At 48.2% G+C, this 17,729-nt stretch overlaps 1 protein-coding gene across 1 annotated transcript in view; it reads right to left on the minus strand.

Annotated features, from left to right (window-relative positions):
• The window catches only part of LOC135073913 (kinesin-like protein KIF13B), a 196,967-nt gene that overhangs the window by 33,581 nt on the left and 145,657 nt on the right, over positions 1-17,729 (minus strand). Inside the window, exons 12-21 of the mRNA XM_063968167.1 lie at positions 17,469-17,615; positions 16,387-16,497; positions 15,869-16,092; positions 13,993-14,133; positions 6,642-6,677; positions 6,130-6,309; positions 4,561-4,677; positions 2,929-3,169; positions 2,381-2,577; positions 101-261 (exon numbers count right to left, since the gene is read on the minus strand). Of these exons, the coding sequence (XP_063824237.1) occupies positions 101-261; positions 2,381-2,577; positions 2,929-3,169; positions 4,561-4,677; positions 6,130-6,309; positions 6,642-6,677; positions 13,993-14,133; positions 15,869-16,092; positions 16,387-16,497; positions 17,469-17,615 (1,555 nt within the window). The remainder of the gene's footprint in view (positions 1-100; positions 262-2,380; positions 2,578-2,928; positions 3,170-4,560; positions 4,678-6,129; positions 6,310-6,641; positions 6,678-13,992; positions 14,134-15,868; positions 16,093-16,386; positions 16,498-17,468; positions 17,616-17,729) is intronic.

Raw genomic sequence — 17,729 nt, forward strand, 5'->3', positions numbered from 1 at the left:
CGCGCACGCCCACGCGCCGCTGCTGCCCCTGCCGTAGTTGGTACACGCAGCCTGTAAGCATGACGTCACCAGCGGGCTATCTACTTCTGACGTCACGCACCTGACGGACACGGAGCCGACCTCGACGCTGACGATGTGCTGGCAGATGATGGGCAGCGTGCCGGAGTTGTGCGCCGGCCGCACGCGCACGCCCACGCGCCGCTGCTGCCCCTGCCGTAGTTGGTACACGCCGCCGGTCAGCATATCGCTGCGCTGGCTCACCTGTGCATTGGGGAGATGGATTTAGAGTTCAGTTTCGTATTGATTTTATAGTTATGACGGACGTAGTATGTCACTGTCACTGCGCTGGGTCACTTGCGCATGCAGCCGTCAAATTAACAAATCAAATCAAATCATTTATTTTGCGAAAATGGGTTTACATCAGTAGGTGTTACAATTTTTCAAGTAGGTATCTCCATCTTCCACCTTTAGGCATGCAAAATTATTACTTTAATTGTCATTTACATTCATTTAACGATTCAATTCAAACTGAGAAGATGCATAATATAGACTTCATAATTCTTCGGTGCGTAGTGAACGCAATCTCATACAAATTTCTCAGGACCAGTGGGTCTAGACAAAGTGCAAATTATAATCGCAAACCAGTCGAAAAGTGGTCGAAAAGCCCCTTTTTTGTATGGAGTTTTGACGGATTTGATTTTACGATTCGATCAAAAAGTGCGTGTTGTCTAGGGGCTGTACGCACTACGTAGCACTAAATTGACAATTATGATATCTGAATAAAAAAAAATATTCACAGTAGTGTTTATTCTTTGTAACCTTCGTCGTTTTAGATGACAATGCCTCCCATGTCTGTCTTTATAACCATATTCTTGTACTTAGCAAATGGTAAATCTGATGATAGATGGTAAACCGACAGCCCTTATTTATAGGTTTTTAGGTAAGAAATTACAAATCATCCACAACATGTAACATAAAACACTAACCTCAACGGGCGCGTATCTACTCGCCCTGGTCATTGAGCTCGTGGATCTCGACCCAGAGCTCGATCTTGCGCGTGAGCTCGGCCCAGCGGTCGGCCAGCGAGCGTGCCTTGGCCAGCTGCTGCTGCTCCACCTCCCAGTTGTATTCCTTAGTACATGACATAAGGTCAAACACTAACCTCAACAGGCGCGTACTCGCCCTGGTCATTGAGCTCGTGGATCTCGACCCAGAGCTCGATCTTGCGCGTGAGCTCGGCCCAGCGGTCGGCCAGCGAGCGCGCCTTGGCCAGCTGCTGCTGCTCCACCTCCCAGTTGTATTTCTTTAGTACACGACATAATAATAAGGTAAAATACTAACCTCTACTGGAGCGTACTCGCCCTGGTCATTGAGCTCGTGGATCTCGACCCAGAGCTCGATCTTGCGCGTGAGCTCGGCCCAGCGGTCGGCCAGCGAGCGTGCCTTGGCCAGCTGCTGCTGCTCCACCTCCCAGTTGTATTCCTTAGTACATGACATAAGGTCAAACACTAACCTCAACAGGCGCGTACTCGCCCTGGTCATTGAGCTCGTGGATCTCGACCCAGAGCTCGATCTTGCGCGTGAGCTCGGCCCAGCGGTCGGCCAGCGAGCGCGCCTTGGCCAGCTGCTGCTGCTCCACCTCCCAGTTGTATTTCTTTAGTACACGACATAATAATAAGGTAAAATACTAACCTCTACTGGAGCGTACTCGCCCTGGTCATTGAGCTCGTGGATCTCGACCCAGAGCTCGATCTTGCGCGTGAGCTCGGCCCAGCGGTCGGCCAGCGAGCGTGCCTTGGCCAGCTGCTGCTGCTCCACCTCCCAGTTGTATTCCTTAGTACATGACAAGGTAGAACACTAACCTCAACCGGCGCGTACTCGCCCTGGTCATTGAGCTCGTGGATCTCGACCCAGAGCTCGATCTTGCGCGTGAGCTCGGCCCAGCGGTCGGCCAGCGAGCGCGCCTTGGCCAGCTGCTGTTGTTCCACCTCCCAGTTGTATTTCTTTAGTAGTACATGACAAGGTAGAACACTAACCTCTACTGGCGCGTATTCGCCCTGGTCATTGAGCTCGTGGATCTCGACCCAGAGCTCGATCTTGCGCGTGAGCTCGGCCCAGCGGTCGGCCAGCGAGCGCGCCTTGGCCAATTGCTGCTGCTCCACCTCCCAGTTGTATTTCTTTAGTACATGTTATAAGGTAAACACTAACCTCAACGGGAGCGTACTCGCCCTGGTCATTGAGCTCGTGGATCTCGACCCAGAGCTCGATCTTGCGCGTGAGCTCGGCCCAGCGGTCGGCCAGCGAGCGCGCCTTGGCCAGCTGCTGTTGTTCCACCTCCCAGTTGTATTTCTTTAGTACATGTTATAAGGCAAACACTAACCTCTACTGGAGCGTACTCGCCCTGGTCATTGAGCTCGTGGATCTCGACCCAGAGCTCGATCTTGCGCGTGAGCTCGGCCCAGCGGTCGGCCAGCGAGCGCGCCTTGGCCAATTGCTGTTGTTCCACCTCCCAGTTGCCGCGCCCGCGGCTGAAACCGGCGGAGCGGTGGCCCCACACTTCGATGGAGAGGGCGCCCTCTGGAGGAAAAATATTTCAATAAAACACTTATATTTCAATATTTATTGAAATAAAAAATTTGACCGCGGACAAAATCAAGTGGTAGGCGGTCCTTTTGAATAATCAACCGATCCAGACAAATTTGGGATGTCCGAGGGAAACAGCAGCTGTCTGTTAGAGTGAAACCTACCTGCGCAATTCTCGATGAACTCTTCAGTAAGCTGTAGCGTGAAGTCCTGGTGGTGGTCGAAGCAGAAGGGCGCTTGGGGTTAGTGACGCGGAGACGCAGGCGGTGGTGCCGCGATGGCGGCGTATCGGCACTGTCCGAGGAAGGCAGCAGTAGTCTATTAGAGTGAGACAGCAGCACCTACCGGCACAGTGCTCGATGAACTCCTCAGTCAACGGCAGCGTAAAATCCTGACGGTGGTCAAAGCGGAAGGTCGCTTGTGGTTGATGCCTCGGCGAGGCGGGTGGCGGTGGCGGCGTATCAGCACTGACATGCGGCGGGACCACCACCGGCTCGCCGCCACATAGCGAGTACTGGCAGAACACGAAGTGCGAGAGCGACGGCGGCAAGCCGGTCGCTTGCTTGATCACCACGCGGATTGTGACCTAATGTAGCAAGACATAGAATTAAATACACCATAAACATACATTATTACTGATTTGTATACGAAAACAACTAAAATTTTCGTGATATTTGATTGTACCCAGTTTTGCATGACATTTGATTGTACCCAGTTTTGTAAGCCAAATAAAAAAATACTGTTTTATTTTTGATATGGCAACTCTAATTTAATTAATTTTTATGTTGGCAACCAGACTTCTTGGTGAGATTTGTTTTATTATTACGACTGTTAACCCCTTCTGCACTAACTAAAGTAAACTAAGTACTATTCTGTCTCATTTTTAGGGTTCCGTACCTCAAAAGGAAAAAACGGAACCCTTATAGGATCACTTTGTTGTCCGTCTGTCCGTCCGTCTGTCAAGACCCTTTATCTCAAGAACGCGTGAACGTATCAAGCTGAAATTCACATGAAATACTCAGGTCTATTGTTCCTTTAAGCTGTGAAAATATCAAACTTCTAAGCCAAGCCAATCAAAAGATACAGCCGATTATGTCGATATTTTCAACAAATTTTCGACACTCGCAAAGGAATCAAAACCTACAGGATACTTCCCGTAAACTCAGAATCTTGAAATTTGGCATAAAGCATTGTCATATAATGCAAATATAGGAAAAATTGCGAAAATTACATTTTTTTAGTTATATAATATAATAAAAATATTTTAATAAAATGAAACTTACTACCTTATTTCTCACGAACGAATAAAGGTATCAAATTGAAATTTATACCAAAAACCTAGATCTATTGTCCCTTTAAGAAGTAAAAAAATCAAACTTCTAAGTTAACGCGATCAAAAGATACAGCAGTTTATACCGACACCTTAGACGAATTTCCGTCACACGCTAGGGAATCAAAACCTACAAGGTACTTCCTGTGAACTCAGAATCTTGAAATTCGGCACGAAGCAACGTTATATAGTACAGATAAAGGAAAAATTGCGAAAATGATAAATTTGAAGTTATATAAAATTTAAAATATTATTTTTGCTTACATGACATAAAATATTTTTTTAATAATTATAAACTTACTACCTACCCTTTTTCACATGAACGCGTAGAGATATTAAAGTTGAAATTCATATCAAACACTTCTTAAATCTAATTGCCTCTAAACTGTGAGAAATTCTAAATCAACGCAAAAATTCAAAACGCCTATCCTATAATGCAAATATAGGAAAAATAAATAAATAAAAAATAATCATACCGCATAATTTGAAATTCGCCACTACTCGCAACGGAATCAAGTAAGTAATTTGATTTAATACGTCATAAATTGTAAACCGCTACGTTTGTACGGCGGAACCCTCGGTGTGCGAGCCCGACTCGCACTTGGCCGGTTTTTTTAAATTTCAACATTCAACGAAAAGCGACTTACTTGTTGAGTGGCAGGATCAGCAGGGTCATCGTCGTCTCGCATATCACCGGAGCTGTCTGATGCTGCCTCACAAATTCTGTCTTGAGGGAACTGGCCGGACACTCGACTCAATTCCACCTAGCAACAAAAAAAAAACAAATTGTTGTGTTAATACATTTTCATTGACCTAATTATTTAGTAGGTATGTGATGCGAGATATAAAATTACAGTTTTGCAGTTTCGTGGCGCGACAAATGGTGCGTGAAACCGTATATCATAAATTTTGATTAATCAATGATACGCCAATTCTGAGAGAAGGCAGTGTTTGACTCTCGGGCTATTTAGTGTTCAATCATTATCACCTCTAAGTTGGCTGACTATAGTATAATAGTCCAGTCATTATAGTAAGTTCACCTCGGAATTCGAGATACCCAGCTGTAAGTCTGTAAATACGTGTATATTGACACCCTAAAAGTTGTCTCAAAACCTACATATGGTAGGGTGTAAGCAACTATTAAATTTCAAGGTCAACGGTCACAAAAATCGGTTTTTTGCGCTTTTTTTAGAAATATCTCATTTCCTATGGGTTTTTTGCTATTTGTATTTATTATCAATATTGTAGAATACTAAATTCTCTACAAATTTTGTTTAAAAACTTTTTTTATACGGTGAACCGTTTTCGAGATAGAGGGCGGAGAGCGCGCGGTCACTGCATCACTTCAGGTCTACTTAAGCGGTTTAGATTTTTCATACAAAAGGATTTTCCCGCTAATTCCTGTGGGAATTTCGGGAATTCCTTGTTGTAACTAAGCTTTGAGTTTACTAAGGTACCTACATGCCAAATTTCAAGCGTCTAACTTCCGTTAAGCGTTTAGATTTTTCATACAAAAGGATTTTCCCGCTAATTCCTGTTCCCGTGGGAATTCCTAAGTATACTATAACCTGCCCAGGTGTATGAAGAATAATTGTACCAAGTTTCGTTAAAATCCGTCGAGTAGTTTTTGTTTCTATAAGGAACATTAATCCTTTTGTATGAAAAATCTAAACGCTTAACGGAAGTTAGACGCTTGAAATTTGGCATGTAGGTACCTTAGTAAACTTAAAGCTTATTTACAACAAGTAATTACCGAAATTCCCACGGGAATTAGCGGGAAAATCCTTTTGTATGAAAAACCTAAACCACTTAAGTTGACCTGAAGTGATGCAGTGACCGCGCGCTCTCCGCCCTCTATATCGAAAACGGTTCACCGTATAAAAAATTTTTTTAAACAAAATTTGTAGATAATTTAGTATTCTACAATATTGATAATAAATACAAATAGCAAAAAACCCATAGGAAATGAGATATTTCCAAAAAAAGCGCAAAAAACCGATTTTTGTGACCTTTGACCTTAAAATTTAATAGTTGCTTACACCCTACCATATGTAGGTTTTGAGACAACTTTTAGGGTGTCAATATACAAGTATTTACAGACTTACAGCTGGGTATCTCGAATTCCGAGATTCTTACCTAATTTAAGCTTAAATGACTGGACTATAAGTGACGAATCAGTGGAATCTGTTATATTTATTATTAGGATCTTGTTGTACCTGTAGTCTCCCGGCCACCTCTCCTTGCTGGCTGATGATGGGTGTGTGGTAGTCCAGAGTCACGTCATGAAAGAGTGCCTCAAGGAACACATTGGCGACTCCGATGAGGTTGTGGTTCTCCTGCGACTCGTAGAACGGATCGATCGCTTTCTCATTTGGTTCCTGTGAAATATTGTCGATCTGTGAAATAATGGTCTTCTTATCAACTTTATTTGTCATTTTAAACAGAATGCTTATAATAAAAGATCTGAATACATTCGTCAGGATAGTTGACTTTTCATTTATGTTGCAAAATCCTATTAAAAATATGAAGATGCTCTCTAGTGGCGACTACAGAAGACGTAGTGTGGGCAGGCCTCTCACTAGATGGACTGACGACCTGGCGAAGGTCCCGGGAAAAACCTGGACGCGGGCATTGCACAATTTTGCACATTGTTGTGGAAATCCTTGATGGAGGCCTTTGTCTAGCAGTGGACGTCATTTGGCTGAAACGAACTATGATCCCCGGCCACTTCATCTTTATCAGCCGACTCTGACACAGGCGCCCCCTGGAAATATATGAGTCTGAATACCTCCACGAGTGCACAAGAAAGGCTGCAGTGCGGGAGGAATGGCGACGGATTCCACGGCGACCACGACCACTCTGGCAAGAGTGTAGTGACAAAGAAGAAGAGAGTACCTCCTCGACCTCTGCGTCGGGCGCCCTCTGCTGGCGGCGGCGCCAGTCGTCGTACATGTCGCGCATGTCCACCAGCTTGTTGTCCAGCTTCTCCATCGACCACATCTGCCCGCCGCGCCCCGTCCGCTTGACCATTACCAGAGTAAATACAAATGAGTAGGTTATCTTCATAGAAACGCACCGAGCGCAGTTTGTATGTGAGCGCGCCCCAATACGGCGCCAATTAGCGCTCCCTCACCGCTAATCCTCGCTAAATTTTGTCAGTGTGTGCGTGCGCGCCGCATACGTATTGGCGCGCTCATATACAAACCGCGCTCGGGCGTTTCTATGAAGATGACCTACTCATTTGTATTTACTCTGCCATTACAGCCGGGTCTGACACAAGCGCCCTCTGGAAGTGTATGAGCGTACCTCCTCGACCTCAGCGTCGGGCGCCCTCTGCTGGCGGCGACGCCAGTCGTCGTACATGTCGCGCATGTCCACCAGTTTGTTGTCAAGCTTCTCCATCGACCACACCTGCCCGCCGCGCCCCGTCCGCTTGACCATTATATAGTCTGGTCTGCGAGCACGTAGAATTTTGTCCAATGACCCCTAGCTACCCATCCTTATCGCTCGCGCGTAATTATGTTGCTGTCGCGCTCGCACACTCACTGCGGGCGCCCGTCGCTCAGTTGCGACAGCAATATAATTACGCGCGAGAGATAAGGATGGGTAGCTTGTGGTCATTGGACAAAATTCTACGTGCTCACAGACCGGGCTTTAGCTGGATCTGACACAGGCGCCCTCTGAAAGTGTATGAGCGTACCTCCTCGACCTCTGCGTCGGGCGCCCTCTGCTGGCGGCGGCGCCAGTCGTCGTACATATCGCGCATGTCCACCAGTTTGTTGTCAAGCTTCTCCATCGACCACACTTGACCGCCGCGCCTTTTTTTTTTTTTTTTTTTGAAGGGACGCGCGCTGGTAGCTTGAAGAGCTTTTCCAACTTCACCGGGCAGAGTGGCGAGTACAGAAGGTACTCTAGCCGTTTGGCGATCGTCGGTCGCAGACCGACGTTCGCGATCGGGCCGTATCGAGCGCATAAGGCGCTCGATCAGTGGCGAACCCAACTAGAGGGTTGCCCACCGCGGTGTTGGACCAAAGTCCAGCCTACGGCGGGCTCACTCTAGTGGGCCCGATCGAGGGGGACTACAGACGCGGCCTGAGGGCGCCACGGTAGGCTCGGACCTCGGCTCAGGCCGTGTCCGGGGGACGGATTGGGGAGAACCGGCCCGGTACATGTCTGTACCGTCCGAAATGGAAGGCAGGGCCTCGTACTCGCCGGCGAGTACGGTGTAACGAGCTACTGTGTTGTGGAGTAGTTGGCGTGCTTAAGGCAGTGATGTCTGTGTTCAGAAATTCGGTAATAGGATCGTCCGGGTCGTCTAGGACATGCCTAGGTCGTCGGTATTTGGCAGCGACATCTTTCTGGGGTGTATACGTGGCGGCGCTAACGATAAGAGGGTTCTTGTGGTTGATCGCTTTATCAAAGTAGCGGCGAGAGGCTTCTTTCATAAAGTGATCAATCGATGGGATCTCGAAATCTCTATGGAGATTCGTATTACGCACGAACCACGGGGCATCCGCGGCTCGGCGTAAGAATTTGTTTTGGAGGGTCTGGAATTTCTTAAGGTCTGTGCAGGAAGTGTGAGCAAACACCGGACTGGCGTAAGTCAACACTGGACGGATGCAGGTTTTGTAAATTGTCAACTTATTTCTAAGTGACAATTTACTTTTCCTTCCAACTAGGTGGTAGAGTCGGTGGATGTAGTGGTTTGCACGGCTCAAGACGCGTCTGAGGTGCGGAGCGAACGTTAATCTCTGGTCGAGGGTGACACCTAAGTATTTGGCCTCACTTTTCCAAGGAATAGTTTGGTCAAATAAGGTGAGATGGGTGGGGACATTACGACGAGTGCGAACCGGAGGACGTTTCGCAGACAAAGCCCTAGAAAAGTACACTGCTGCACTTTTTTCGGGATTTACCTCGATACGCCACTTCCTGAACCATTCGCCTAATTGTGTGACTGCGCGTTGGAGCGCCAAGATGACGTAATTCCGATTACGTCCGGACTTGTAGAGTGCGGTGTCGTCCGCAAAGAGGGCTAAATCCGTATGCGGATATTTGGGGATGTCATTGACGTACAATGAAAAGAGGATGGGCGAGAGCACGGAGCCCTGGGGAACCGGCTCTTATGGGGCGGGGGGAGGAGAGGGGGCCATCTACTCGGTAACGAAAGGTGCGATTCGATAAAAAGTCACGTAAGATGTGCACGAGACTGTCCGGCACACCGAGTTCGTAAAGCTTGTAAATCAAGCCATTGTGCCAGACTTTATCGAATGCCTTCGCTACGTCGAAGAATAGCACTCCTGTCCCTACGGGTGGCTTAGCAGTGAGGCCGCTAAGTATGTGCTCCGTTAAGCGGTGCACCTGTTGTACGCAGGAATGTGAGGCTCGGAAGCCAAACTGTTCGTTTATTAAGAGATTATTAGAAAAAACATAATCTCTTAATCGAGAAACAATTATACGTTCGTATAACTTACCCATGGTCTTTAAGAGACTGATGGGTCTGTAGCTTGTGGGGTCAGCCAGTTTCTTACCGGGCTTCGGGATGCCAATGACTTCTGCCTCTTTCCACGCGTCGGGAAAGATGCAGTGAGACATGGCCGCGTTGAAAATAGCAACTAAGAGGTATACTAGGGGGGCGGGCAGGGCGTGTAAGACTCTATTAGAGATACGGTCCGGGCCGGGAGCTTTGTTGGGACGGAAACCTTTGATTATCGTTCGCACCTCGTCGACGTTGGTCGGGTCTAGGGTTGTGGTCGGAGGGAGGGCGGCTCTACGTTCGACTTCGCTGTCCACCATGCGGAGGTGGGCAGAGTCTACTGGGAGGGAACTGGGGGAGCACTGTGCTTCTAAACTGTCGGCTAGACATTCGGCTTTGGCGTCGTCGTCAAACGCAAGCGTTTGATCGGGACGTAAAAGCGGTGGCGTGGACGCTACGGTGTCGGACTTAAAGGCTCTCGTCAACTTCCAATAGGCTTGGTGAGATGGCGAGATTTCTTTAAGTAGATCATCCCACTGATTGTTACGGAGTTCCGCGATACGAGCCTTGACAGCGCGCTGTAAGGAACGTAGGCGGGCTCTGTTTTCCTCGGTTGGATAAGCGTCGTAATCGCGAGTGGCTGCGTTCTTTGCCCTCAATAGCTCTCGCGCGTCGTCCGGCAACCTGAGACGGCGGTTAGCTATCGCAGGCACTTGCCTAGACGAGTCGCCGATGGCGACCGAGATGTGACTAGTGAGCGCATCGATCGCGTTAATAGTTTCGTGAGGCGAAACTATATCGTCGGGGATTGAGGACAGTTGTGGGCTCTGACAGTTCCCAAGTTTTACCTTGAGTTTGTCCCAGTCCACAACTGTCTTCATAGTGGGTGTAGACTCAGGAGAGCCTAGTTGGAGTACGACCGGGCGATGGTCAGAAGTGAGCGCGTGCATGGTTTCTATAGAGTGTAGGCGGAGGCCTATATTCTTTAGAATTGCCATGTCAAGAATGTCGGGCCGATGCTCGACATTGTAAGGATAGTGAGTGGGCGTCATAGGGACTAAGATATCAAAAATGAGTTCCTCAGAGAGTTCGCTTAGCATCATGCCGTTGGCAGTGGATGTTACGCAACCCCAATGGGTGTGTTTGCTATTAAAGTCGCCGCCAAGAATGACTGCACTATTCATAGCAAACAGGGCCTCAAAGTCGCTCCTTAAGGGAGTCTTGTTCGGGGAGAGGTAAACCGAGCCGATGAGAATGGGCTCGTGTCCAGTCATGGCTAGCCGACAAAGGGAGACTTCTAGGTTAGAGAGAGAAGGGGGATCGACTAAAGCACAGTGCAGAGAACGCTTATAGTAAATAAGCGTGCCGCCGCCACGTGTGGGCCTATCGTGTCTAATGATATTGTAGTTCGCTATCCTAGGATTGCGAATAGAGGGTGTTAGGAGGGTCTCTTGAACCAGAAAGATGTCGACCTGGTGGTCGGTAAGGAACTGAGTAACCTCGTCCTTCTGCTGTCTAAGACCGTTAGCGTTGAAAAAAGCTAAGGTGATTGACCGGGGTTTGATCCTAGCGGTGGGATTAGCCATTACGGAGCGTGGAAAGAGGAGATAGCGTAGCAAAAGTCTACGTGTTCGGCGAGGATAGATAACCTATCCATGATGTTGCCTTCGCCATTAGTCGCGCGCAGTTTTGCGGCGATCACAAACATCTCGCCGACATTAATTTGGCCAAAGAAGTCTCTGACCAATTTAATGTCAGCCGCAGGTGAGTGTGTAGGCTGGGGCTTGGCCTGAGGGGCCGGGACTTTGTGGGCCGGTGCCTTAGGGGCAGAGGGACTAGGGTTAGGCGCCTGATGGGTAGGTGCCTTTGGCATAGCCTTAGGGGCTGGGTGGGGTTGAGGAGCCTGCTGGGGCGCGGGTGGGGCCACAGCTGTCTGGGCGGGTGCGGGAGTAAGGCTGGCAGCCTGGGTGTAGGCCAGAGGCCTAGCCCAAGCATTGGGCCAGTTGGGGCGGAGGCTAGGAGCCTCACTTGCTACCGCAAAGTTGCGAGTAGCATTGATCTGCCTGGGGGCAGAGGGGATGGGGGCACGCGGCTGAGTGCGTGGGGCCCGGGGACAACCGCGATAATTCGCAGGATGACCCTGGCTACCACACAGTATGCAGCTCGGTGGTTCGGTGGCTGTGTGTGTGCCTTGTCACGGACACAGTCGGCTGTGCCGTGATCGCCTAGGCACTTGACGCACCTAGGACGGGCGTGACAATTACGGGCCGCGTGTCCGTAATGTTGACAGCGGTGGCACTGGCCGGGAGCGCCGCGCTTTCGGGGTGGCTCAACTTTGAGCCCGGAGATGAAGCAAACCGTTTTTAGATTGAAAATCGATTTCGCTTCGTTGGAATAGTCCAAGACTACTTGGACAAGGTCAAATGGCTCGCGTGTACGAGTCCTGTACAGCCGATGAACCTGTTTGACGGGTAAATTTTGGGCCTTGAGGTCGGCCAAGATGGAGGCAGAGTCTAGCTCCTTGGGAATGCCACGGATAACAACCCGCAGCTCCCTTTCCTCCTCACGGGGGAAAGTATGATAACCGATACGGTTCTCATCTAGGAAGCGGGTTAGGGCTCGGTGCTCGTCCGAAGTGGACAAGGACACCTTAATGCCTACATTGCACGACTTAGCGTGCGAGAAATTGATGTGGCGCTCCTTGAGCGCCCCGGAAATCTTGTTCCAGGACGCCTTGTCCTGGACAAAGACCGGGGGGACTCTGGCAGTCCGTCCGGTGCTCGACCGCGAGCCGGAGGGCTGGGAAGATTGCGAGGGCTGAGAGAGGCCCGAGTTGGCCTTCAGCGCCTTCGCAGGGGGGGAAGGAGGGGGAGAGGCCGCGGATTTGCGGGTCCTCTTCGAACGACTGACGGTGGTGAAGCCATCGTCGTCGGCGTCCGAGACGGGAACATCGCACTCCATGTCCCTACTGGGGGCATGGGATTGGTGCTCTATGATAATAGAGTGGTCGTTCGTGAGCGGGATTGGTAGCGGGGCCGAGTTCGGATCGCACATGGCGTCCTCGGGACATGAAGGGGAAGCAGGCTCCTCATAGACGGAGCTTGCGAGGGTCTTTGCCCGTATGTGGGCTTTAAACCCGGAGAGGACCTCCGGGTGAGTGGCCCGGAGGAACTTTAAGAGTTCCTCCGTGTCCATGGCATGGAGTTGAGATTCGCGACGCGTGAATCTACACCGGTTCGCAAGTCGCAACCACCGAGAAGAGCCGGCAAGAAACTCGGTGGTTATAGCGGTGTGTAAGTCCCGCACAGTCGGTGTAAACCGAGCGGGGTGTGTCGGAAAAGTGTGCCCTAACCAATGTAACTACGCCGCAACGTAGCAACGCCGCGACGTAGGGTGAGTACCTACTCCTAACAGTCCTTCAGGAGGGCCCCGGTCGCAAAAACAACCAGGGATACGCTCCTTCAGGGATGGAAAGTAGGGTGGGGTAGGGGGGGTCACGCCCGGCAGTGAAAAGACTGTGAAACCGAGTGTCTCAAGGGCGAGGAGGAACGCCTCACCCTCTCAAACGTGCCTTCCAGGAGGCCAAGGTTCACAGCCTAATATACCGGCGGCGGCAGGAAATTTCAGCGCCTTGAAAAAGGCACTGTCGGTCGCTCCCAATCGAACCGAACCGCCTTTAGAAAGGCGTTTAACTACGCTTGTTCGTTATCACCGTTAGGTATCCCAAGCGCAGCCGCGGGCAAGCCACGTAATTGTGACAAAACACCACAGAAACAAGACTCGCAGAGCGAAGGCGATAAGCTCGAGGAACTCGGAGCGCAGCGCATGCGAGCGGGCGGGCGAGGTGGAGCGCACGTCCGTACCGTGCGAGCGATGCGAAGCGAAATCCTGACTGTGTGTACCGCCGCGCCCCGGCCGCTTGACCATTATATAGTCTGGTCTGCGAGCACGTAGAATTTTGTCCAATGACCAAAAGCTACCCATCCTTATCACTCGCGCGTAATTATGTTGCTGTCGCGCTCGCACACTCACTGCGGGCGCCCGTCGCCCAGTCGCGACAGCAATATAATTACGCGCGAAAGATAAGGATGGGTAGCTTGGGGTCATTGGACAAAATTCTACGTGCTCACAGACCGGGCTTTAGCTGGATCTGACACAAGCGTCCCCTGGAAGTGTATGAGCGTACCTCCTCGACCTCTGCGTCGGGCGCCCTCTGCTGGCGGCGGCGCCAGTCGTCGTACATGTCGCGCATGTCTACTAGTTTGTTGTCCAGCTTCTCCATCGACCACACTTGCCCGCCTCACCATTACCAGAGTAAATACAAATGAGTATGTCATCTTCATAGAAACGCACCGAGCGCGGCTTTTATGTGAGCGCGCGCCAATACGGCGCCAATTAGCGCACCTCACCGCTAATCCACGCTAAATTTTGTCAGTGTGTGCGTGCGCGCCGCATACGTATTGGCGCGCTCACATACAAACCGCGCTCGGGCGTTTCTATGAAGATGACCTACTCATTTGTATTTACTCTGCCATTACAGCCGGGTTTGACACAAGCGTCCTCTGCAAGTGTATGAGCGTACCTCCTCGACCTCTGCGTCGGGCGCCCTCTGCTGGCGGCGGCGCCAGTCGTCGTACATGTCGCGCATGTCCACCAGCTTGTTGTCAAGCTTCTCCATCGACCACACCTGCCCGCCTCGACCTGGCCGCTTGACCATTATAGCTGGTTCGGACACGAAAGCGCCCCGCTGTAAAAAAAAGAAACATTATTTTTATCTCGTATTTTATTCGTGCTATGCTCGGTGTTTCTTTATGAGATCGAATCAGAAATGAGGAGATTCTTAACCTTCGGCAGGCAACACTTTTTTTATATACGTAAAAGGCAACAGGGGTGACCAGTCACCCCACAAATATAATTTGAAATAAAATAGCTTTGTAATGAAAAATCAAACTTATTAATGATTAGATCTATTACTTTGTTTCATTATAAAACTAAAAATGCTTTCATTTAACAGTTTATATATTTTTTATAAATTAATTTTTAACATAAAGCACAGTTAAAGCAAATGTCTTTTCGATTTTCAGGGCATGCGGGTAGTTGACATTTTATACGAGATGTCATAATTTTTTTGTTCAGTTTTCTTTGACACAGCTCTCACCTTGCCTGCTTCTATAACTTTGCTGAAGGTGCACCCTCAGGAGGTCCCTAGTTCATATTTAGAATGCCATGTGTAATTGCTCTATAATTCTCGCATCTCTCACAAGAGTTACTATATTTCGTCGAGGTGTTTGACTTCAAGGTGATGAAACCAAGAAGACCAAACATGTCTGTTCTTACATAGTAGCACATTTTGTTTGAATTGTGCTAGTAGAACGTCATCGTCGTAACAATTTTCGCTATTGGAAATAAAGTATTCCTCCTCCGACTGAACTGAGATTATTGTCTTCAATTTTAGAAATCTTATTATCATCTGAGCAGCGTTTATCATAGGAATTGACATCAGCAAGTCCATGAAAGTATTTTTCGATTTGATCATCCGAAAACAAAGCCATTTTTACTCCAAAACCAACCATTTACTTTAGCAACACGAAAAAATAAAGTATACGTAAAAGGCAACAGGGGTGATGAGTCACCCCAGCAGTGTCAAAATATCAAAAACAGGAACCTAACGCGATATGTTGACGCATGCGCTCCCTCCAATTAGAGAATAGACCAAACGACAGAAAGACACAACAACTGCAACTAAACGTATGAAGACTTTTTTGAACTAGTGGGGTGACTGGTCACCCCTGTTGCCTTCCGAAGGTTAAACGAATTTAAGTCACTGACATAGCCCGACGGATTAGCAAGCTGAAATGGCAATGGGCAGGGCACATAGTACGCAGAACTGACGGCCGATGGGGCAGCAAAGTTCTGGAGTGGAGGCCGCGTACAGGAAAACGCAGCGTGGGACGTCCACCCACAAGGTGGACCGACGACATCATAAAGGTAGCAGGAAGGCGCTGGACGCAGGCCGCTACCAACCGGGCAACATGGAAAGCATTGAGGGAGGCCTATGTTCAGCTGAATCTGGTGTTCATCCTCATCTCTTCAGACAAGAAGTAACTTTATTGTACCCATTGCATTAACGAGAAAGATCTCCTTGACAAACAATTGATGATGTCTTTGTTCATCGCTCACCTTCCTATTCGGGCCCAAGTTCTGCGGCGGGATCTGCAGTGTGACGCTGAACCTGATGTTCCTCCGCATCTCTTCAGCTAGGAAGTTGGCCTCCTGCACGAGCACCTTGACAAAGAATGTCCTACACAAACTAGACTATTCGACACTAACCTTCCTATTCGGACTCAGATTCTGCGGCGGTATCTGCAGTGTGACGCTGAACATGGTGTTCCTCCGCATCTCTTCAGCTAGGAAGTTGGCCTCCTGCACGAGCACCTTGACAAAGAATATGTCCTACACAAACTAGACTATTCGACACTAACCTTCCTATTCGGGCTCAGATTCTGCGGCGGTATCTGCAGTGTGACGCTGAACCTGGTGTTCCTCCGCATCTCTTCAGCCAAGAAGTTGGCTTCTTGTACAAGCGCGTTGGCTCGCAATATGTCTGCCTTGAGTCGGCCCAGAGACCGCTTGAAGGTGTCGTCGCGCTCCGCTGCCCAGCGTTCCACGCGAGCCGCGGTGGTAGGGGTACAGGCTGTCATTTTACCTACAGGACAAGTCAATTAATTTTAGTCTTAATATTTGTGTACAATAAAAGACAATCGTTACTGACTGAATAATGTATCAGTAGACAGCTCAAACCTGAACGGTTTGCATTGAAAGACACGCAGATTGTTATATGACTAAGAAAGACATTTCCCAAAATGCACCCCTTAAGGGATTGAAATGGGGGTCCAAATAGGTACGTGAAAGTCACGAGAGCAATGCCGCGGGAAAAGCTAGTAATTTTAAAGTAGTACTTACTATTAGTTTGGTAATGGTATTTAGTAAAATTACTTACCTAATTTCAATGGATCGTACGAGTACGGTGGATATGGTGTTGACGGTGATAGAATATTTCTCAGTTGCTGGAACTGCCTTTCATATTCTTGCCGTTGTTTTTCCAAAGCAACTGAAAGAGAAAGAAAAAGGTAGTTAATCCTAGGATACACGATTGATTCAGTTTTTCTAAAACATGGTCGGCAATACTCTATCGAATTTACAGTCAACTAATTAATCAGCGAAAATACGCTGGCAGAGCTACACCTTCAAAATCTACAAGCTATTAAGAGATCTTTGTATTTTGTGAGTGATTCTTTACCCTAATTAAATTCTACATAATTATGTGACAAATGTTGCAATCACATCACACTAGTTTTTAGGGTTTCGTAGTCCTGACAAGGAACCCTTATAGTTTCGATATGTCTGTCTGTCCGAGGTTTTGCTTGGAAACTATTGGCACTAGGGAGCTGTAATTTTGTGGAGGTACGTATATTAATCACGCAGACCAAACGATAAAATAAAATTTTGAAAAAAACTTTTTTTAATGACAGATATAAGAGTATCTATCTACACTCGACGTCAAATAAATCGCACCTCCCGCAACAAGCATTTTCAAACGTATGCATCCCCACTTCCCACCAATATTAATACCATTTAAAAGCCTAGTTCTAACCTTCATTTCATTAAAGGAAAGGTTTTTACCCCAAAAATGTGTCTTTACAAGGATCCAGAGTCACTTCTTCAAAAAATAGGTAGTTACGCTAGAGCCAACTTTTATGGCTATAAAACTGTTAAGTTGGGTTTAATTGCTATCCATCTGTTAAAGAGGATACGTGAAATCATTATTTGGTTTTATAACCATAAAAATTGGTCTAATTGATCCCATAGGTGGGCCCAAAGTGAGGTATTTTTTCAAGTCACATTTATGGTAGTATATGTTAATCATTTATTAAGAAATTAAATGTGTTTTTCTTTAAGGATATTTATTGGGCTTTCAAATAACACCAATATTGTTGGGGTACCATGATTGTGTCAGAAGAAAATCGTTAAAGTTCGCGTCGCGGAAGGTGCGGTTTATTTGATGTTGAGTATAGTTCGTACCTTGTTTGTCCTCCTCATGCTGTTTCTCCAGCCGCGAGATGGCGGTCTGTATGGGGTCGTTGCTGAGCTCATTGAGCATGATCTCGTCGCGCGCGAAGTTATAGTCGATCGGCTGCGCGGGAGTCTGCGGCTCTGATGCTGCGGTCGCTGGGAGAAAGAGATAGAGCTTATGATACTGGTATTGATGGATGTTATACAGGGTGTTCCAAAAATACCGTGAGTATTTATCTAAGTTGAGGAAGGGCCTTTTGGGATACTCTT

The sequence above is a fragment of the Ostrinia nubilalis genome, chromosome 1 (assembly GCF_963855985.1).
Source record: "Ostrinia nubilalis chromosome 1, ilOstNubi1.1, whole genome shotgun sequence".
Taxonomy (NCBI): Eukaryota; Metazoa; Arthropoda; class Insecta; order Lepidoptera; family Crambidae; genus Ostrinia; species Ostrinia nubilalis.